The sequence below is a fragment of the Arachis ipaensis genome, chromosome B8 (assembly GCF_059453495.1).
Source record: "Arachis ipaensis isolate K30076 ecotype BB chromosome B8, ASM5945349v1, whole genome shotgun sequence".
NCBI lineage: Eukaryota > Viridiplantae > Streptophyta > Magnoliopsida > Fabales > Fabaceae > Arachis > Arachis ipaensis.
In genome coordinates this window covers 132,089,036-132,106,892 of record NC_142443.1, presented here as the reverse complement: position 1 = coordinate 132,106,892, position 17,857 = coordinate 132,089,036, and the positions used below count along the sequence as shown (strand labels likewise).

General features: G+C 33.8%; 1 protein-coding gene and 1 long non-coding RNA gene across 4 annotated transcripts; one reads left to right on the top strand and one right to left on the bottom strand.

Moving 5' to 3' along the window:
- Positions 1–9,448: 9,448 nt before the first annotated feature.
- Positions 9,449–10,381, bottom strand: LOC148549883 (uncharacterized). Its single transcript, XM_088495829.1, is given in 1 exon segment — positions 9,449–10,381. A coding segment is annotated over 1 exon segment (933 nt).
- Positions 10,382–13,375: 2,994 nt separating this feature from the next.
- Positions 13,376–17,302, top strand: LOC107612021 (uncharacterized). Of its 3 annotated transcripts, XR_015896613.1 has the most exons (8): positions 13,376–14,175; positions 15,265–15,308; positions 15,406–15,488; positions 15,606–15,683; positions 16,290–16,372; positions 16,462–16,584; positions 16,694–16,765; positions 16,982–17,302. It is a non-coding gene; the product is annotated as an uncharacterized LOC107612021 (long non-coding RNA). The 3 variants fall into 3 exon arrangements; XR_015896611.1 differs by lacking the exon at positions 13,376–14,175 and having other exon boundaries at positions 15,128–15,308; positions 16,982–17,113; XR_015896612.1 differs by lacking the exon at positions 13,376–14,175 and having other exon boundaries at positions 15,128–15,308; positions 16,462–16,765.
- The last annotated feature ends 555 nt before the right edge of the window (positions 17,303–17,857 follow it).

Below are 17,857 nucleotides of genomic sequence, written 5' to 3'. Positions count from 1 at the left end.
CACACACTACACCCAAACTATTCAAAATAACCATCTGGGTAACAATAGAAATAAACATCTGCTATCCTATTAAATAGAATATCCAGTTTAAAATAATTGTAACTAATTATACACACCACACCAAGGCTATTACAAAATAACCATCTGGGTACCAAATAACCATCAGCTACGCTATTGAATCGAAACCGATTTTCTTTGCATATGTTGCATAAAATCCTAAGCTAGCTTCAAATGCTCAAACCGCATCCCAACTCTTGGTATTTCGTCTTCGACAAGGCAACTATGATTCGGTAACTGCGAATCAGTTCAAAACATACATCATTCGATGAACATGAGGATTAATGGTCGATTCAAATATGCAGTTCACGAAAAAATAGCAATATACTAGAGACCAAACCTCATCAACAAGATCCATGTCATCACTTCCAGTAATGTCCGTACATTCTATGACCTACAATCAAACATACACAAACTAATTAGATACCGTACTATTAAACAAGTTTCAACTAAAAAGATTTTATTAATATTTTTTCCAAAAATATCATTAAAAATTGAGGAGTGCTAGGGGGCCAGCAATTTGTGTTTTGTAACCATCAATTAGCCATCAATAGTCTTTTTAATGGTGTGAGATTGCATCCAATGGTGAGAGATCACTCACTTTTCTCTTGATGGTTAAGTGCTGGCCACAAAACACAAAAATTGCTGGCCCCCTAGACTTTTCCTTAAAAATTTATTACTATACGTAACTTACAAGAAATAATAACAATGAAAAGTGTACTCATAAAAAATCTCACCTAATTAGTTAGGCTTATATTAAGTATTTGAATAGAGCATGCATGGATATGCTACATCTGAATCACACTACGCAATCTAAAATCAAGTCCATTTCTATGCTTTGAAAAGTCAAAAAGCTCATTATTTCTTCTTGGATGTGAATGATACATTCCCATTCTCCATTTTCATTTCTTCAATTCCTTCCTTGTCAATCCTCTCTTATTTCTTCTTCTCCTTATTTGTTTATTAATTAATTTATTTTTCTTATAGTAGTAATCAATGTTGTATGTATTATGGACTTGCTAATTGAAATTTTGGGTCCTTTGAGTACTATATTGTATCTTATACACAACTGTACATATATTTTCTAGCAATATTATATAGCGTGAAAAAAAAAGAATGCAAAAACAAAAAAACACATTTAGTGAGCATCCAAATTGAACAGCATCTCCACTTAGAGCATATATTTCTATCTGTAAAGTGAGTCGTGACCAAATTTGTTTGTGCATGCATGGCATGGAAGCATAAGGATGAGAATTTAAAATAATCTAATGGCAACCACGTGGAATGTTTAAAACATACCTGAATTGGTAGTTTCATTCAATTCACTTAACTAAACATGATATGCATTTCTTAAATTACACTAATCAAATACTAAATTTAAAATTTTAAACCAATTTGGTGTTTAAACAAACTAATAATCAAGTGCCATGTCAAAACTCAATCTAATAATCATTAAAAATAGCATAACATTACACAATTTTGAATTATAATGCCTAAAGATAACAAAATTTAAGACAAATGCTGGCCAAATATAAGAATTAAATAAAAAGTTTCACTCAGGCTTTCATCGAGCATATGGTGTGCACAATATGTAAACAGAAATTTTAAACTCAATTTAAGCAGCAATCAATCCAGAAAAATTAGCCATCAAATATTTTAGAATCCAAAAAGTATCAATCCATTAATCTAAACCTAATCTAAACACTAAAAGTAGAATTAAAAATTAGTTAAAATAAATAAACGAGATAACACGAGCAGGAGGAAGCATGGAACCTGCGTTGGTGAAAGGGAAAGAATGGAAAGAGAGGGGTAGCAGAGGCGGTGTTGCAGCGGCATAGCATAGAGCTCAGCCGCTGCTGGGTTGCACTGGGGTTTCTCGCGCGGGGTTGGACTTTGCACAAAGACCAGGGGTAACGTACAGGGGATTGAGGAGAAATGGAGAAAGAGGGAAGAAAAAGAGAAGAGAGGGAAGAGAGAGGGGGGTAGGCGATGGTGGTCGTCGGTAGTGATGGCGGTGGTGTCGGACGTTGGCAAGGGGGGTAGCGTGGGTTGTGGGTGGGCTGGGAAGTGAGGATATGAAACGTGTTACAGTTTCCTATTTCAAAAATCTGATATTTTAAATTTTGAAAAATGGTTATTATTATAATTAAATTAATTACATCATTAATTAAATTTATGAGTAATTTACATTTATAACCCTATTATTCATATTGTTCACTAGGATTATTGTTCACCTATACTTTTCTTATATAAATTTTAGATTCTATTGGAGAACATGTATTTTGCTTTAGTTTATTATTACGTGATAACCATTAATTTCTATATCAGTCACGTTTTAATTTACACATTTTGTATTTGTAGAAGTATATATATTTCATAATTTTGTTCGTCGTTATTAATTTGATTTATATAATTAGAAATTCTACTAGCGTTTTTCTATAAATATCCTCTTCGATGAACTAAAAAATTTTGATTCATTGTTTTTCTATTATGTATGCATTTTGTTGTATTTTTCTCTTTTGATTATTTATAAATGCATGAAATAAAATTCAGGTTCTATTTCAACTAACTCTCTCTGCTCATTCTAATTGAAATATAAAATTATTTATCTTCCATATCATGTATAAAATCATGCAAATGCAGGGGCATCAACTAGTAATAATTAATATCCCATTTTATAAGTTGACCATTTTTCTATAATTAGAATAAAAATGTTTAATTTGATTGAAACTAATTAAATATATTATGAGGAAAAAAGAAAAAGGTGTGGGAGAGAAAACACCTTTTATTCATTGTCATTGTACAATTTACAAAATATAATTCAATGAAAAATAACTAGAAGAATAAATCCCGCTAGGGAGTCAATGGAGTATTTGTACAATGTGTACAATAGGCTATTTATTTGGCCCAATATGAGTTAAAAATAAACATCTAGAGTAAAATACTACTAATTTCTCAAACACAATACACCTATACTATCCAGAATAACCATCCGAGTACCAGGGATAATAAACATCTAATATCCTACTGAATCGAATATCCCTACACCCCCACTATACACATTGTATAGATACTCCATTGGCTCCCTATACTTCCTCAAACTAGTCAGATATGAAGCTACAAAACTATATATAACAACGCTAAATAAAATCCAAATAGCTGAAATATATCTTCCCACCGTACATTAAATGAATAATCAACAAATCTACTGTTGTTTGATGTTGCAAAGTGTGAGGAGTAGTGTATGAAATTAGTCCCACATTGAAGAAAGCAAGGAAGAGTGAGGAGTTTATAAGATGAGAGACCTAAAGTGAGGAGTTTATAAGATGAGAGACCCATTAACTTACTACCTTAAGATTTTGAATGTGTCTTTTCATCTTATGTTCTCTTACTTGATTCCTTCTTCAAATCTCCCTGTTAGTCGAGAGTTCCCCCACGATGGCCCAACAAGTGGTATCAAAGCTGATGGTGGTTTAACAAGTAGTATCAGAACCAATGGTGACCTAACAAGTGGTATCAGAGCCGATGGTAGCCCAACAAATAGTATCAGAGGCCGATGGTGGCCCAACAAGTGGTATCGGAACCGATGGTAGCCTAACAAATGGTATCAGAGCCAATGGTTAATCGGTCTATTTTAAGGAGTATCCAAGGTGAAGTATCAAAAGTTTTTCCAGGTGGTCCGGACCGTGTAGATTGATGTTGCAAGTGTGAGGAGTAGTATACCTGGTGGTTGAGAGCTCCACACGGTGGCCCAACAAGTGGTATCAGAACTGATGGAGGCCTAACAAGTGGTATCAGAACCCATGGTTAATTGGTGTGGTTTAAGGAGTATTCAAGGTGAAAGTCTTCCCGGCAAAGGTGGTCAAGACGGCGTGTCCCGCGGTGTGGTGCGGCGGTGTGATGGACGAATACTCATATGTGGTGGAGGAGCTAGAGGGGAGTTGATGCTTGATGTGGAGATGACTCACACTTTGTTGCAAGTGTGAGGAGTAGTGTATGAAATTAGTCCCACATTGAAGAAAGTAAGGAAGAGTGAGGAGTTTATAAGATGAGAGATCCATCAACTTACTACCTTAAGATTTTGAGTAGGGTGTGGTGTTCTTATTTTATATTCTTTCACTTAATACCTACCTATCTAATATGCTTCTTCCTAATTTTGTAATTAGGTATCTTTCTAATTTTTTAAGAAAGCGTCTCATGAAATTTTTAAGAATATTATAAAAAAATGACAACAAAAAAAATAAAAAAATAGTTTTTATTTTACTTAATGAGGAACTAGGGACAATATCCCCATATCCTACTATACTTAGTGTAACTGATATAAAATAAAAAATATCTACAAATCTTGTTTTTAGAAAAAATCTTAAATTTCTCAAACATATAAACTGTAATTCCAACCATTATACTTAGTATAACTGATGTAAAATAAAAAATATCTACAATTTTTTTGTATAAAAAAATCTTAAACTTCTTAGACATATAAACTATAATTCTAACCGAAAAATAAAGTAGAAGACACACTAAAGTTAACACAAAGGATAAGGCGATAACATGTCCTTGAAATTAAATAAAAAAATAAATAATTAGTAATTAAATCATAAATTTTTATAATAAATAAATTAAAAATATGTAAACAGTAACGTTAAAGTATCCTTGTACTAAGAAATAGTATACTGGATGTTCGTTTCACCATATATCTAGATGGTTACTTTCATAAGAAAAATAGATGGTCATTTTCGACTCACTCGTCAGTGTCATGCTTGAATTCTTTTACACCAACAGATTCACATAAGTTCTAAAAAAAAGGGATCCACCACAAAAATGTCATCCCAATATGTCATAAATAAATCCCCAAGACTCTAACTAGTAAATAAGGTAAATATTCAAATCTTATCAAGTACGTTATCTTAAGTATGCTAATGTTTTCTTCCTTTGAACTTTCTCCCTTTTGGCAATCCTTCTGTACGTTATTTCAACGTTCTCGTACTCGGAGCCGTGAATGGTGATCTCACTTCTATTTTACCCATCTAATTTATAGCTTGGACTGTAGGAGAATGTATGATTGGATCGCCATGAATAAATACTCACTCAATAGGTTCTCTGCAATCCAAGTGAATATTCTTTTCAGTTTATAATCAAGTAAGAAAAATTAAAACAACAGGAGACATAAAAATTGTATTCATTCCTGCTGCTAATAAAAAAAATAGCTGCCCCATGTAGAGAAAGAAAATCTTCAGCAAGAATTTAACTGGATTTAGAGACCAAATCAACCAATTATAAACACAACAATGAGCAAGGTAAATAAGAATCACACAGCACAACAACATGTTATCACCAAACAACAATGGCTACAGCAAAAAATAACCACCACAAAATGAATTGAAATAACCATCCATTTCAGTAAACGTCAGGACTGAATATCTAAGACTAGAACCTGCTTTTCAGCACCATATATACCCTAGTTTACGTAGAAAATAGAGACTCTTTTAGCATTACCTTTTAAAAAGGTGATGTCACTACAATCAAATCAAAATAGCAATTTCCATTATGAAAAATGACCATCCAATTGCCTGAAAAATTAACTATCTGATATGTAATTGATCTCATCATGTGTACATCGAGTTAGTAGCAAATACAAAAAAAAAAAAAACATACATCTAATACCAATGCAACAACAATATATGCAAGTACTAATTAATTAAGGGAAAAGAAATAAAATAAAATTTCCTCATTTCTAACACTCGACTCTCATTCTACCATCAATTCCAGCAACAATCCAAGATGCTCTCAAAATCAATTCCAGGAGTATTTAACAATAAAAAATGATCTCATAATATATATAGTGACATAAAAAATTTAAACACGATCACTCAATTATTTTATGGACTAATTGATCTTAAACATTCAACCTGTTTTATAAAAAAAAGGTCAACAATTGATAAAAACTCATTAGAAAAAATTATAACAAAGTCGTCATGTAATAAGATCACACATGAATGTTCATGCAAAGTGAGTTAGAAGGCAAGCCACATTAATTTTAATTTAATGTCAATGGTGTAAGAAAACTAAAATTTTGTAAATGGCATTTCCAATTGCTAAAACCAAGCCAACATAAAAAATGAATAAAAAAATCTGCATCAAACACTCTTATCCCTTTCCAGTTTCTATGTTGAAGATGAAAAATAATGCAAAGACTTTGGTGAACCTGCAAAAAGATCCAATACATAATTTTCTATATCATTCACAGTTGTACTTTTTCCACTTCTCATCAATGCTTGATCAATTTTCCCAAGTGAATTGCCGGTAAACATGAATAACTTTCTGAAAAACTGAATTTTAACACTATCACACTAATTCTAAAAGTAATAAGTTAAGAATTTACTTGTACTCTAATATGAAATTAATAAAAATTTCACACATTAACATTCATTTATATAGCCAATGACATAAGCAATACCATCTAATCAATAGAAACAATTTGTATCATTCATCACAAATATTTTTTTTCCTAAATGCAACTCTGTGGTTCGGGTTTAAAAATCCTAACGGTCCAGGCCTGAGATGAAAATTATTTTAAATTTATTACAAACCAATAACAACAACCTAAACTAACTACAAAAATGGCTCCTGCTGCTATTTCACCATGGTTAATCATGCATTTCATCAACAAAATCTATCTACAATCAAACATGCAATAGCGATTACCGATCGAAAAATGAACAACTTCACCTACTTACCTTGGATGGTTAGGATTCTTCCGGTGATGATGTTCGTTGTGTTTCCGGTGAACCGTTGACTAGCAGGCGGCTATTTATTCAAGGTCAGCTGCTCCGCTGCTCGGAGACAACGGGGCCAACGCACCGAGTACTCTGCAGATGCTCGGTTCAGCGTTGAGATCATCTCCCTGGTGGCAGTTCTGGTTGGTAGTGTCTCGCCCAGCGGCTCGGTTGTAGTGACGGCCGGATGTTCAGCGACGGCGCCGTACTTGAGGGCAACGAAGAAGTTGCTTGCTTTCAGCTATGACCTTCCTCGGTTGCAGGTTGCAGGTTGCAGGGGTTCAGAGTTCTATCACCGTCACGGGTCTCTGCAACGAATTGGGAGGGTTTTGGTGGGGGGAGGAGAAACGGCGAAACAAAAGAGATTGGGGATTTGGAAAAAAAGTGGAAATAGCAGAAATTTCGTGGTGTGTTAAAGTAAACAGTCATAATAGGATTAGGGTTAATTTTATCTTTTAATTTCAATTGGACCTAATAAAGAGCCCATTGTAGGCATTGTATACATATTTCATTGTCTCCCTAGCGGGACTAAAAAAATATATATAATTATTAAAGATGATTATAGGTCTTATATTGTTAGTTAAAAAAACTATTATAGCTATTATTATTATGTAAAATAATAATAATAATAATAATAATAATAATAATAATAATAATAATAATAATAATAATAATAATAATATTTGCTTATCATTTTTTTAAGAATTTAAATAAGATCATTTTTTCAAACATAAAATTAGAAAATGGTCCTTTTATCTTTTTTTTTTAAATAGAAAAACCATATATCTTAGAGACATTTAAGATATTTCTTTCACTAAAAAAAAGTTTTCGAAGAAGAAATAGTGATGATAAATTATGTTACATTAAAATTTGCCTAAAAAAAGTATTTTAGTAAAAAGGGTTTACACGAGATTAATTTTGAAGAAAAACAATGTGATCCAATAAAATTTGTTTATATATTTATTAATTAAACTAAATTTAAATTTTAAAATAGAAATGGTAATAATATAATAAGATTAGATGTTCAATAATTTTCTTAAAGGCACCACTCATATGCTTATGTCAAAATAATTATGTTATGTGTTCCGATGTTTACTTGAAACTGTCTTATATTTAGACTTGAACGTGAGGTCTAGACTCTTTGAGAGACAGTGTCCGACTTGTCCTTATGTCAGGTAGCCGCTATCCAAATTGTTTGTGAGGAGATGGGGGTGGTACCTGCAAGACACTCCGATGCTTATGTTAGCAAGGATACCAACAGTTTTATAGTAGATTAGATCTGAATATACCCAAATGATTGTCAGTGTATTTATAATAGTATTAGTAACCATCATTGGAGTAATTCCACTTTTATTGGTGAGTGACCATTTTCTTTATCTTGAAAAGTTGTTAAGATTCTCCTTCTAGATGAATAGGAGATATCTTAATGGTTAATTACTTAAGTAGAATCGGGCTCTTATCTCGGTGCCCGACCTTATGGAGGTCGGGTAGAGATAGGTCAGGTAGATGTCCGTTTGTTTGGGCTTTATTTATTTTGGGCCTGACCTTTATATTGAGTCAGGGTATGAACAGTACCCTTGTTTGAGTTCGACCTTTTGGTTAGGTCGGATTCAAGCATGTGAGAAAATTGGACAGGTGCTGATAGGTAGGGCTATCACGTCAGGTTTTTTAGGTCTTCACTTTCAAGTCGGAAACCTGATGTGATTTCGAAATGTCAACTATCGCATCTGTTGACTTCCAATTTTGACACGTGAAGTACGGTTATATTGATAACCGTGCACGTCTTTAAATGAGAGGGGTGGTTTTACATTTTTGCCCCTTGGGTCTTATAAAACCCTCTCATCTCTTCTTCTTTCTTCTTTTTCGTTTCCTCTTCTTTTGACGCTTACTCCCTTCTCTCTTTCTCAAGATTTTCATCTTAAAGTTTCATTCCTCTTCTGAAGAACAAGTATTACCTTGATATTTTCTTTTGAAGAGGATCATCCGTTATTTTGCTATTTTTCATCCTCTCTTGCTCCCTTTGAAGAAAAAGGTTAGTTCTTTGCACTATGTATTACTTTGTGCATTTGATTCTTTAGAATTGAAAAATCTTGTTTGCATAAATGTAAAATCTTGTTTGTTGTCCTTGCTGTTTCCGTGTTTTGGGACTTGCTTTCTCCATAACTTTTAGCTTTCATATTTTCATGGAAATTGGTTCTTTCGCGCTTTTTTGGTTTATACACCGTTGTTGTCTCCTTTGTGTTGTGATGCCTCTAAATGATATTGTTTGGCTTCTGAAAATAATGTCATTTTTCTTTTTCCAAGGATGTCTTCTTTCTATTTTTTGGCTCTTTTATCTGAAAAAGGCCTTTGACTTGTAGTGATCATTTTTGTTTTCTAATGTAGGTATATCTCTTCTATATGCCTCGTTCAATTGTCTTGAGAATGTCATCCAAGGTCTCCGAGGAGTTGTCGAGATGGGTAGATATCTCGGTTCTTTCTGCAGTTCTTGTAAGATCTTCATTAGAGGGTTCAATAAAGATTACCTTATCATTCTGACTGTGGTCAGCCATAAGGCATTCTTGAGAATGGTTGTCTGAATCTTCATCTTCTTCAGAGTCATTTTCCAGATTTTTTCAAGAGGTCATAAGCCCCTTCTTCTTGTCTTTTCGAGATTTGTCTTCTTTCTTCAACTTGGAACAATCATATTTGTAGTGTCAAGCTTCTTTGCAGTTGTGCTAAATGACCTTGCTTAGGTCCTTCTTTGGTTCCTTTGAGCTGCTTCTTCTACTTCTTCCTCTTAGTTTCATCATCCTTCTAAGTTTCTTAGCAAAAAACACAAGCTCGTCATCTGATAAACAATCATTGGATTCATCATCCAATTTAAGAGCTACTGCTTTCTTTTTTGTATCATTTTTTATGTGAGTGATTTCATATGTTAGTAACTTTTCTCTCAGCTCATCATAGGTTATTTGTCTCAGGTTACTTCTTTCAGAGATAACAGTAGCATTTGTTTCCCACTCTTTAGTCAGACTTCTCAAGAATTTTCTCACTAGCACTTGTTCGGAGTGAGTATTAATGATGATAGAGAATCTCTCAAACATGTCATCATTTGATTCTCCTTCCTTCATAGAGAACATCTCATACTCTTTGCTCAGCATGTCAATTCTGATTTCTTTCACTTGTGTGGTGCCTTCATGTGTGACTTGGAGCTTATTCCATATTTTTTTTGCTATTTTATATCTTGAAATCTTTCGATATTCCTCAAAACTGATTGCATAGTTCAGCATGTTGATAGCTTTGGCATTGAGTTTCACCTTCTTCTTGTCATCTTCATTCCATTCTGCTTCGATTTTGGGAGTGACAACACCATCAACACCAGCTTTGGTAGGGATTTGATGATCATTCATGATTATCTTCCATAGATTGTAATCCACCGATTGAACAAAAATCTTCATTCTTTCTTTCCAGCAGTTGTAGTTTTTCCCATTGAAGAATGGAGGTCTGTTGTTGGACTGGCCTTTTGTTAGTGTGTAAGCCATTGTGTTGGAACCAACGTTGTTCGCCATTAAGATATCTTTGCTCCAAGCTGTGAAGTTTGATCTCTTTGAGCCAAGCTCTTATACCAATTGATGGTAATTAGTGGCTAAGAGAATGGGGGGTTGAATCTTGACCTCCTTTTTGTGATTACTTGTAACCTTGCGTTCTGTTGAGATGATACATGAGAGACTTTAGTTTTGTCTTCTGACGCGTTAGGAGTCAGAACAGAGTTACTTGCAAGAAGTGTTATAGTGAGAAGTTACAGAAAAGAGAAATAAGGAGATACTTTATTTTTGTCTCCTTTACTGCATAACCAGAAATAGAGAAGAGAGTAGAGAATGATACACAGATGTATCCTGGTTCAGCTCCCCAGTGCAATGTAGCCTACATCTAGTCTCCATCACAATAGTGACAGAATTTCGCTATCTTTCAATCCAAATTACAATCATCAATTCTTCCTAGGATCTACCCAATCCTATCTGGGACAAGTCTAAATTCTAACCCAACTTGAACTTGACTAGGACTCACCCTAACTTTTAACCGCAAAGTGCTAACCCAACTTGTAAGGGAATCCACTCAGGATCATGACACAAAACAGAAACACTTCCAAAGGATTTTTGAAATAACTTAGGCTTTTTCTCCAAGTCTAGCTCTCTGCCTTTCTCTTTCAACATTTTTTATGTAGCTTTTTGAATTTGAGCCGTGCATTTTTACTTTGGCCCCAAGTTTGTTTCTTGACCGTTGATAAGCAGTAGAGCACCACTGACTTCACTTTCTTTATTTGTTCAGAATGGTGCTTGTATAGAGTTTGATTTCTTCGCCGTTACTTTGGGCCAATTTTTTTTTATTTTGCTAAGGCTGTTTTTGTTTCAGGTGAGAATTATTTTAGGTGGAAGCAAATGAACCTTGGGCTATGAATATGTGTGGGCCAGATTTCATATAGCTTCATTCATTGCTTCTTGGGCTAGTTTCAATTCATTTTGTTTTCTGCACACTAAACAAAATTAATTACACAAACAATCATGCCTTGTGCATACTTAAATGGAGCTCAAATCCGCGATGGATTAGTTCTTGACCTGTCGGATTAGAAAATACGTGAAAAACCAAAAAAAAATTACACAAATAATTTAATATTAATCCAATAATATTTAGTTATCATCTTAATCATAGTTTAATTTTCTAAACTTAACATTGAAATATAACTTATATTTCATAAATTATAAATTGTAATTTACATTTTTTGTTAAGTATAATTTTAATTATAAGAATTTATTTAGCCACTTGACTTACAGGCTTATGGCTTCCTTAAATAATTAGTTTAGTTCTGTCCCTACATGTATTTATATATAAATATATAATGATTAATTTTAATAATTAATTTTAATGTGTAAATAGTATTTTTTTTTAAATAAAATTAACAAAATAAAGTAGCTACGGTTTAAGTCTACACATAAAGTTTTTCAAAGAAGGCAACTTAGATGAAGAAGATACCTAGAAATTAACACCTAATCTGCATGCAATCTCCATGGTGCCACCCTCATTGCACCCGAACTCAGCAACCCTTTAATTTTTATGATAGAAAAAGAAAAAGGTTAAAAAAAAAAAAGAAAAAGGTAATTCCTACTGTCCTTACATATAGTTACTTAATTAGTTAATTTATAAAAAAATTAAAAATTAATATTTAATTTAAAAATATAAAAATAAATAATTTTAAATATTTCATACTTACCTTAAAAGGAAAATTCGATAAATTCCATGTCCAATATAAAGGCACCAAATAATTTGCCAAATAAAGAATTTGAGAAAGAAAGGAAAGACTCCTTGTCTGTTCTCTCTATAGTCAATTTGCATTTGCTTCAATAGCCATAGATAACTGGTTTGCATCAACTGCATTGTCAACCTCCTCAGATCAGGCTCTCCCCCCTGCAAAGAGCCATTAAGAAGAATAACATTGAAATGAATCAAGAGACCACAGTGTAGTGTGATTGATATAACTTATAAGGAGGGAGATGAAATAGTCAAATAGGTGGCGTTGCTTTGGTTCGTACATATTTCAAGTGTGTGCATGCATTCAAACATCCATGTCTATTCATATTCAATTTCATAACAACACTGTGATGAAAATAACTCCCAAATATAAAACTATGAATTTAGCTTATTAACTCGGGATACCTTCAAACAATTTTTTTTTTATTTGGTTTTGGAAGGGAATAAAGCATATCATAGGGAAAAAAAAATTGAAAACTGCTTATAATAGCCTTATTTGTCAGAATTGGTTTTAAGAACTGGAACTCTGGAAGTAATATTGTGTTATTGCTGAAGGACTAATGGCAATGTGTACACTAATTAGAAAACGAGTTAGAGCAAATGTACCCAAATGATCAAACATTCAAACACCTTTCTTTCAAACTTATTCTCTCCGTTTATGCTTAATTCCCTACTAATCGCCTAACTAACTCACTTACTCGCTCTTAACTCTCTTTCTTAATCTTTTCAAACCCAACCGTTTCAATATCTAAATTGTAGTCTGGAGGAGAAAATATGAATAAAAATAGAAGAAATAAGAGAAGAAACGGAGGAAGTGCTAAATGAATTTTGGGGTCAGAACTCAACGTAGGTATGGTTGTGTTTGTTTATAGGGACGGGACACTAAGACAGAGATATAGAGACACAAAATTGTGTTTGATAAATGAGTCATGAACAGAGACATTATGTCCAAAGATACTGAATTATTGTATTTTGTGTTTATCCTGACAGAAAGGACACAAAGACACTAAAAAGAGACACAACTTATTTTTTATATTTTTTTTTATTATTCTTGTTAATTTTTTATAATTATATTTTTTATTATTATATTTTTTCAAATTTTTTGAATAAAAAAATAAGAATAAATTAGATTTTTAAAATTTGTTCTACTTTATCATCAAACAGAATACAAGAACACTAAATTATGTGTCTCTGTCCTTCATGTCTTATTCTCTATGTCTCACTACCACAAAAACGGAAGATAGTGACGGACAATTAGCAGCTATTTTGACAATGGTCGCCATCTGATGATTTTCCAGCAGTTTCAGTTACGAATGCGGGAAGAGCAGCTAGATGATTTGGTTTTGCCACAAATTTTAAAAAAAAACGCTGCTAACCTAATTTTTCTTTTTTGCGATATTTTAATTCCCCTTTCCCAAAAACACAACGCTCAGCACTCAGCAGCTTCAACAAATAAAAAAAGAAAGAAAGAAATGTTAAGAGGAGAGGGAGAAACGGAGAAGGAGAGGAAAGGGATGAGTGAGCAGGCCGTCGCTGCTGAGTTCGCCGCCGCCGTTGTGTTGCTGTGCCGTCAAAAAGCCAGATCTGCAATAGAAAGAACTGCGAAGAGAGAGAGAGACCGCATCAGCTCACCGCGAAGCCAGCGCCGTCGTCGTCCTCATCGCAGCTCTGCACCGTCGCGTCTTGCCACCGCCGCCACCACTGAGCTTGCCGTCGTCGCCACTAAAGCCGAAGAGAGAGAGGTGTGTTCGCGAAGAGTGGGAGAGCGCGCGCTCACGAAGGAGAAGAACGACGAAGAGTGAAGGAGAAGCAGAAGATGATGAACCCAGGGGAGAAGGAGGAGGTCCGTTCTCGCACCGTCCTGCTCTGCCGCTGCGGCTGCCGTCGATTGGGGTCAAGGCCGTCGCCGTCGCACCCTGTTCCAGTCACCATTAGGGTTTTTTGCTGCTGCCATTGATAGCGCCGCCGCTGGGAGGAGCCGAAAGGGGAGAGGAGGTCGCCGTCAAACACGCCGCCACCAGTTACAACCGTCGCCGAAACTGGGACAGATTCACCGGTAACTGCTTCTATTTTGTTCCAATATTCTCCTAACTTTCTTTCTATGCACTTTGAAATTGGTTTTGCTAATTTTTTTGTACCCAGTAATTGCTTTGCTTCATCGATGGTATGTCTTGTTTGCTTTTCAAGTTTAATTTTGCTGCCTGACTAACAATGACATGGGTATTGTACATTTTATTGATTTGTTATTTCCTTGGATATGTTGTACTGGCACTTGATAAACTTGTTCTCCACCATGAGGGTGTTGAGATATTATACTCATTAAAACAAAGGTAGATTTCATTACTTGCTTCCTCTAATTTGATGGCGTTTACCTATGTTGAGATATTTGATTTCATTAAAACAAAGGTAGATTTCATTACTTAGTTATTTTTATGATGGATATGAGAATATTAAGTAATAATTAGCCTTTGCATCTGATGTATGGTCCCAATTGAACCTTCTTTACAAGTCTTTGTTCTTTCTAATTGATAAATGTTGTTTTCCTCTTGGGAAGTTCATTATGACGAGTATTTGGAGTCAATGTGATCTCAAACTCTGTTTGTTACTGTTGGTTAAACTTCTATTTTGTAATCTTAGTCTGTTCTATTCTTAAAAAATCTGCACTGAAAAATCTGCTCTATTCTATTATTAGTGTGTGAAAATAATCAATAAAAGTAGTGGGGAGTGGATATTATTATTATTATTATTATTATTATTATTATTATTATTATTATTATTATTATTATTATTATAAAAAAAAGGCTTTTGCTTTTTTGTGAAAATAGTCAATAAAAGTAGTGAACATTTTTCTGTTTACATAGCTCCTTTTGTGTAGTTTGTACATTAATAATACATGAAGCTACATAGTTGCATTTTTTCTACTGAATATTCCAATGACCGTCAAACTACTATTGTTTCTAGTATGGGATCCTACAGATTAAGAGCTCCTTTGCTCTTTTTATAACAAAATTGCACCTATCAAGTTATTATTCTATGACATCGGAATCTCAATTCAATAAAAAGATTATTCCTAGTATGTTGGCACAGTATTTAGTTTTCATTCTTCAAGTTATGATGTCTCTATGGCCCATTTATATGGTTTCAGGTACAGGGAAAACTTCTTGTGCTCGTGTTATTGCCAATCAAGCAGTATGCTATTTTTTTAATCTATTACTTCCAGCCTTTTCCATATAGCTTTATTGTTGCAATGGTTTCGGAATATCCTAATGCTTGGTCAATTATTCAGCTGCAGCTTATTTGAAAATATCTTCACTTGCAAATGAACTTCCTAATGAACTTCCTAATGGTGCTATTATATTTCTGGATGAGGTAATGAAGCTAGACATTTTTCTGAGGAGTTGCTATGTGCCTCTCATTCTCTCAATGGTTTTCTTTTTATGTACCTTGCATATTGATTGTGACTTTGTCTTCTTTTTTGGGATACAGATTGATTCTTTTGCTGCTCCTCGGGATAATGAAATGCATGAAGCTACAAGGAGAATATTGTCAGTGTTGTTATGACAGGTTATTCTCATGTCCTGCTGCTTTATGTCTTTTGAAATTGTGTGGTAGTGTGTTAGCCCTGTTACAAATAAGAAAGAGAAGAATATATAACCGTGTATATTTTGAGAAATTCTTGACAATATGCCAAGAAGAATCCTAGACGAATTGCAATTTACAAATACTCTTATAAGGGAATTGTAGATCCCCAATCTCTCCCAAAAGATCCCAACTGACTAGAGACACTTATCGCTACCCTATTTCTTCTATTTATACTAATTTCACATGAATGAATTGTAACTAATATGGTCCTAACATTGAGCTTTAACAAGTATTCAGCCTTTAAGCAAATAGTCTTGATTGATCTATGTAAATAAATAGGCCAAAGAGAAAAAAGGTTTATTATTGTTTTGATTATAGGATTTAGTTTGTGATGAGATTATATCTGCAGTGGTTCCAAGTAAGCTGTTGACTTAATTTTCATTAGATAGTAAATGGCCTGATAAGTAATAACTGTGAATAGACCCTTGTTAAGCAATCTGTTCAACAACTAATTGAAACCATATGTCGAACTTGCTGAAAGTTTAAATTTTAATAGAATTTGACCGTTGTAAGGAATCAATTTTGCAGATAGATGGCTTTGAGCAGGATAAGAAAGTGGTCGTGATTGCTGCTACCAATAGAAAGGAAGACCTTGATCCTGCATTAATCAGGTGAGCTTCAATACAAGTTCCTCTGCAGCTTGCTATTGTTTGCATGGCCGATCAAATCTTATTCTAACTGCTATTTCTTTTCATGTTAGCCGGTTTGATACTATGATCCCTTTTGGCTTACCTGATCACAGTAGTCGTCAGCAAATAGCATCCAAATATGCAAAGCACCTAACCAAACCTGAACTAGATGAACCTGCCAGAGTTATAGAAGAGTAAGTTGGTCTTGTTTTTTGTCCTCCACAACTGGGCTATTAACTTACAGGTTGGTTGGTGGGCAGTCAAAATATTCCTGTTGTGATGAATTCTAGTCTTGTTCCTCAGTTTGTCACCTGAATTTTCTGTACAAGACCCTGGATTGAAGGTTTTAATGAGAAGCCTGCTCCATTACCTAAGGTAAATGAAATATGTTATTGGTGTAGACATTATTTTCTTCATTTCTCCCAACTCTTTCCTATTTAGTATTTAAAATAGCACAAGTGATTAACAGTTTGATACTATTCCATTTAGTAATTGATCATATATAAATTTCTTTCTACTTATTTTGTATAGCGAAATATATTGATTGACAACAATTATTATTCAGTATCTTTTTTATTTATATTTATGCAGGATGTTAGCAAAATTTATGGTCAGTTACCTGCTTTGAAGGCTCTCAACTTATCTAACAACTTAATGTCACTACATAAATCAAAACTTCCACCACTGTAAAGCATCTGCATTCTAGTTTTAAATAATGCTGGTGTAGATTGGGAGCAGGTTCCTTTCTATATCTTTCCCCAACTTATATATGCTGCTTGAATTTCCAACAGTGTTTATTTATACCTCATTTTTCCCTGTATATATATATATGCTAATATGTGCACAAGTAGTGCTCGAGTATCATGTTTTTGGATTTTACAAATAAGTATTTTTTAGTTAACATTTTGAATTTATCTTTGAGTTTAATATTGTTTATTTAGTGTTTTTTATATTAATATCTCAAATTTAATAAATATGATGTAAAGAAAATAGGTTATAGTAAAAAAAATGGTATAAATTATTGTAATTAATCAATTTTTTTAAGCAAATATATGAAATTGCGGCGGTTTTGAACCGCTGCAATTTTTTTTAAAAAATCATCCATAATTTTGTGGCGGTTTTGTGACCGCTGCAATTTTTTTTAAGTCCAATAACTGAAATAGTGGCGGTTTAAAACCGCCGCTAAATCAAATGACGCTAATCCTTGGTTTTGCTGCGGTTGTGCCAGCGGTTTTCCAAAACCGCCGCAAAATCAAATCTCCACCCCTTAATAGGCGACGGACGCTTTTGGAACCGCTGGAATTTTGTTTCGCGGCGGTTAAAAACCGCCGCAAATCCATAAAAAAACCGCCGCTATTCGGCGTGTGTCTTGTAGTGTCTTATCTTCTCCTGTTCTCAAAAACAAATGTAGCTTATGTGACGCTGAGACTTGAGACCGAAGAGTTTTGAGATAATATTCAAAATAAC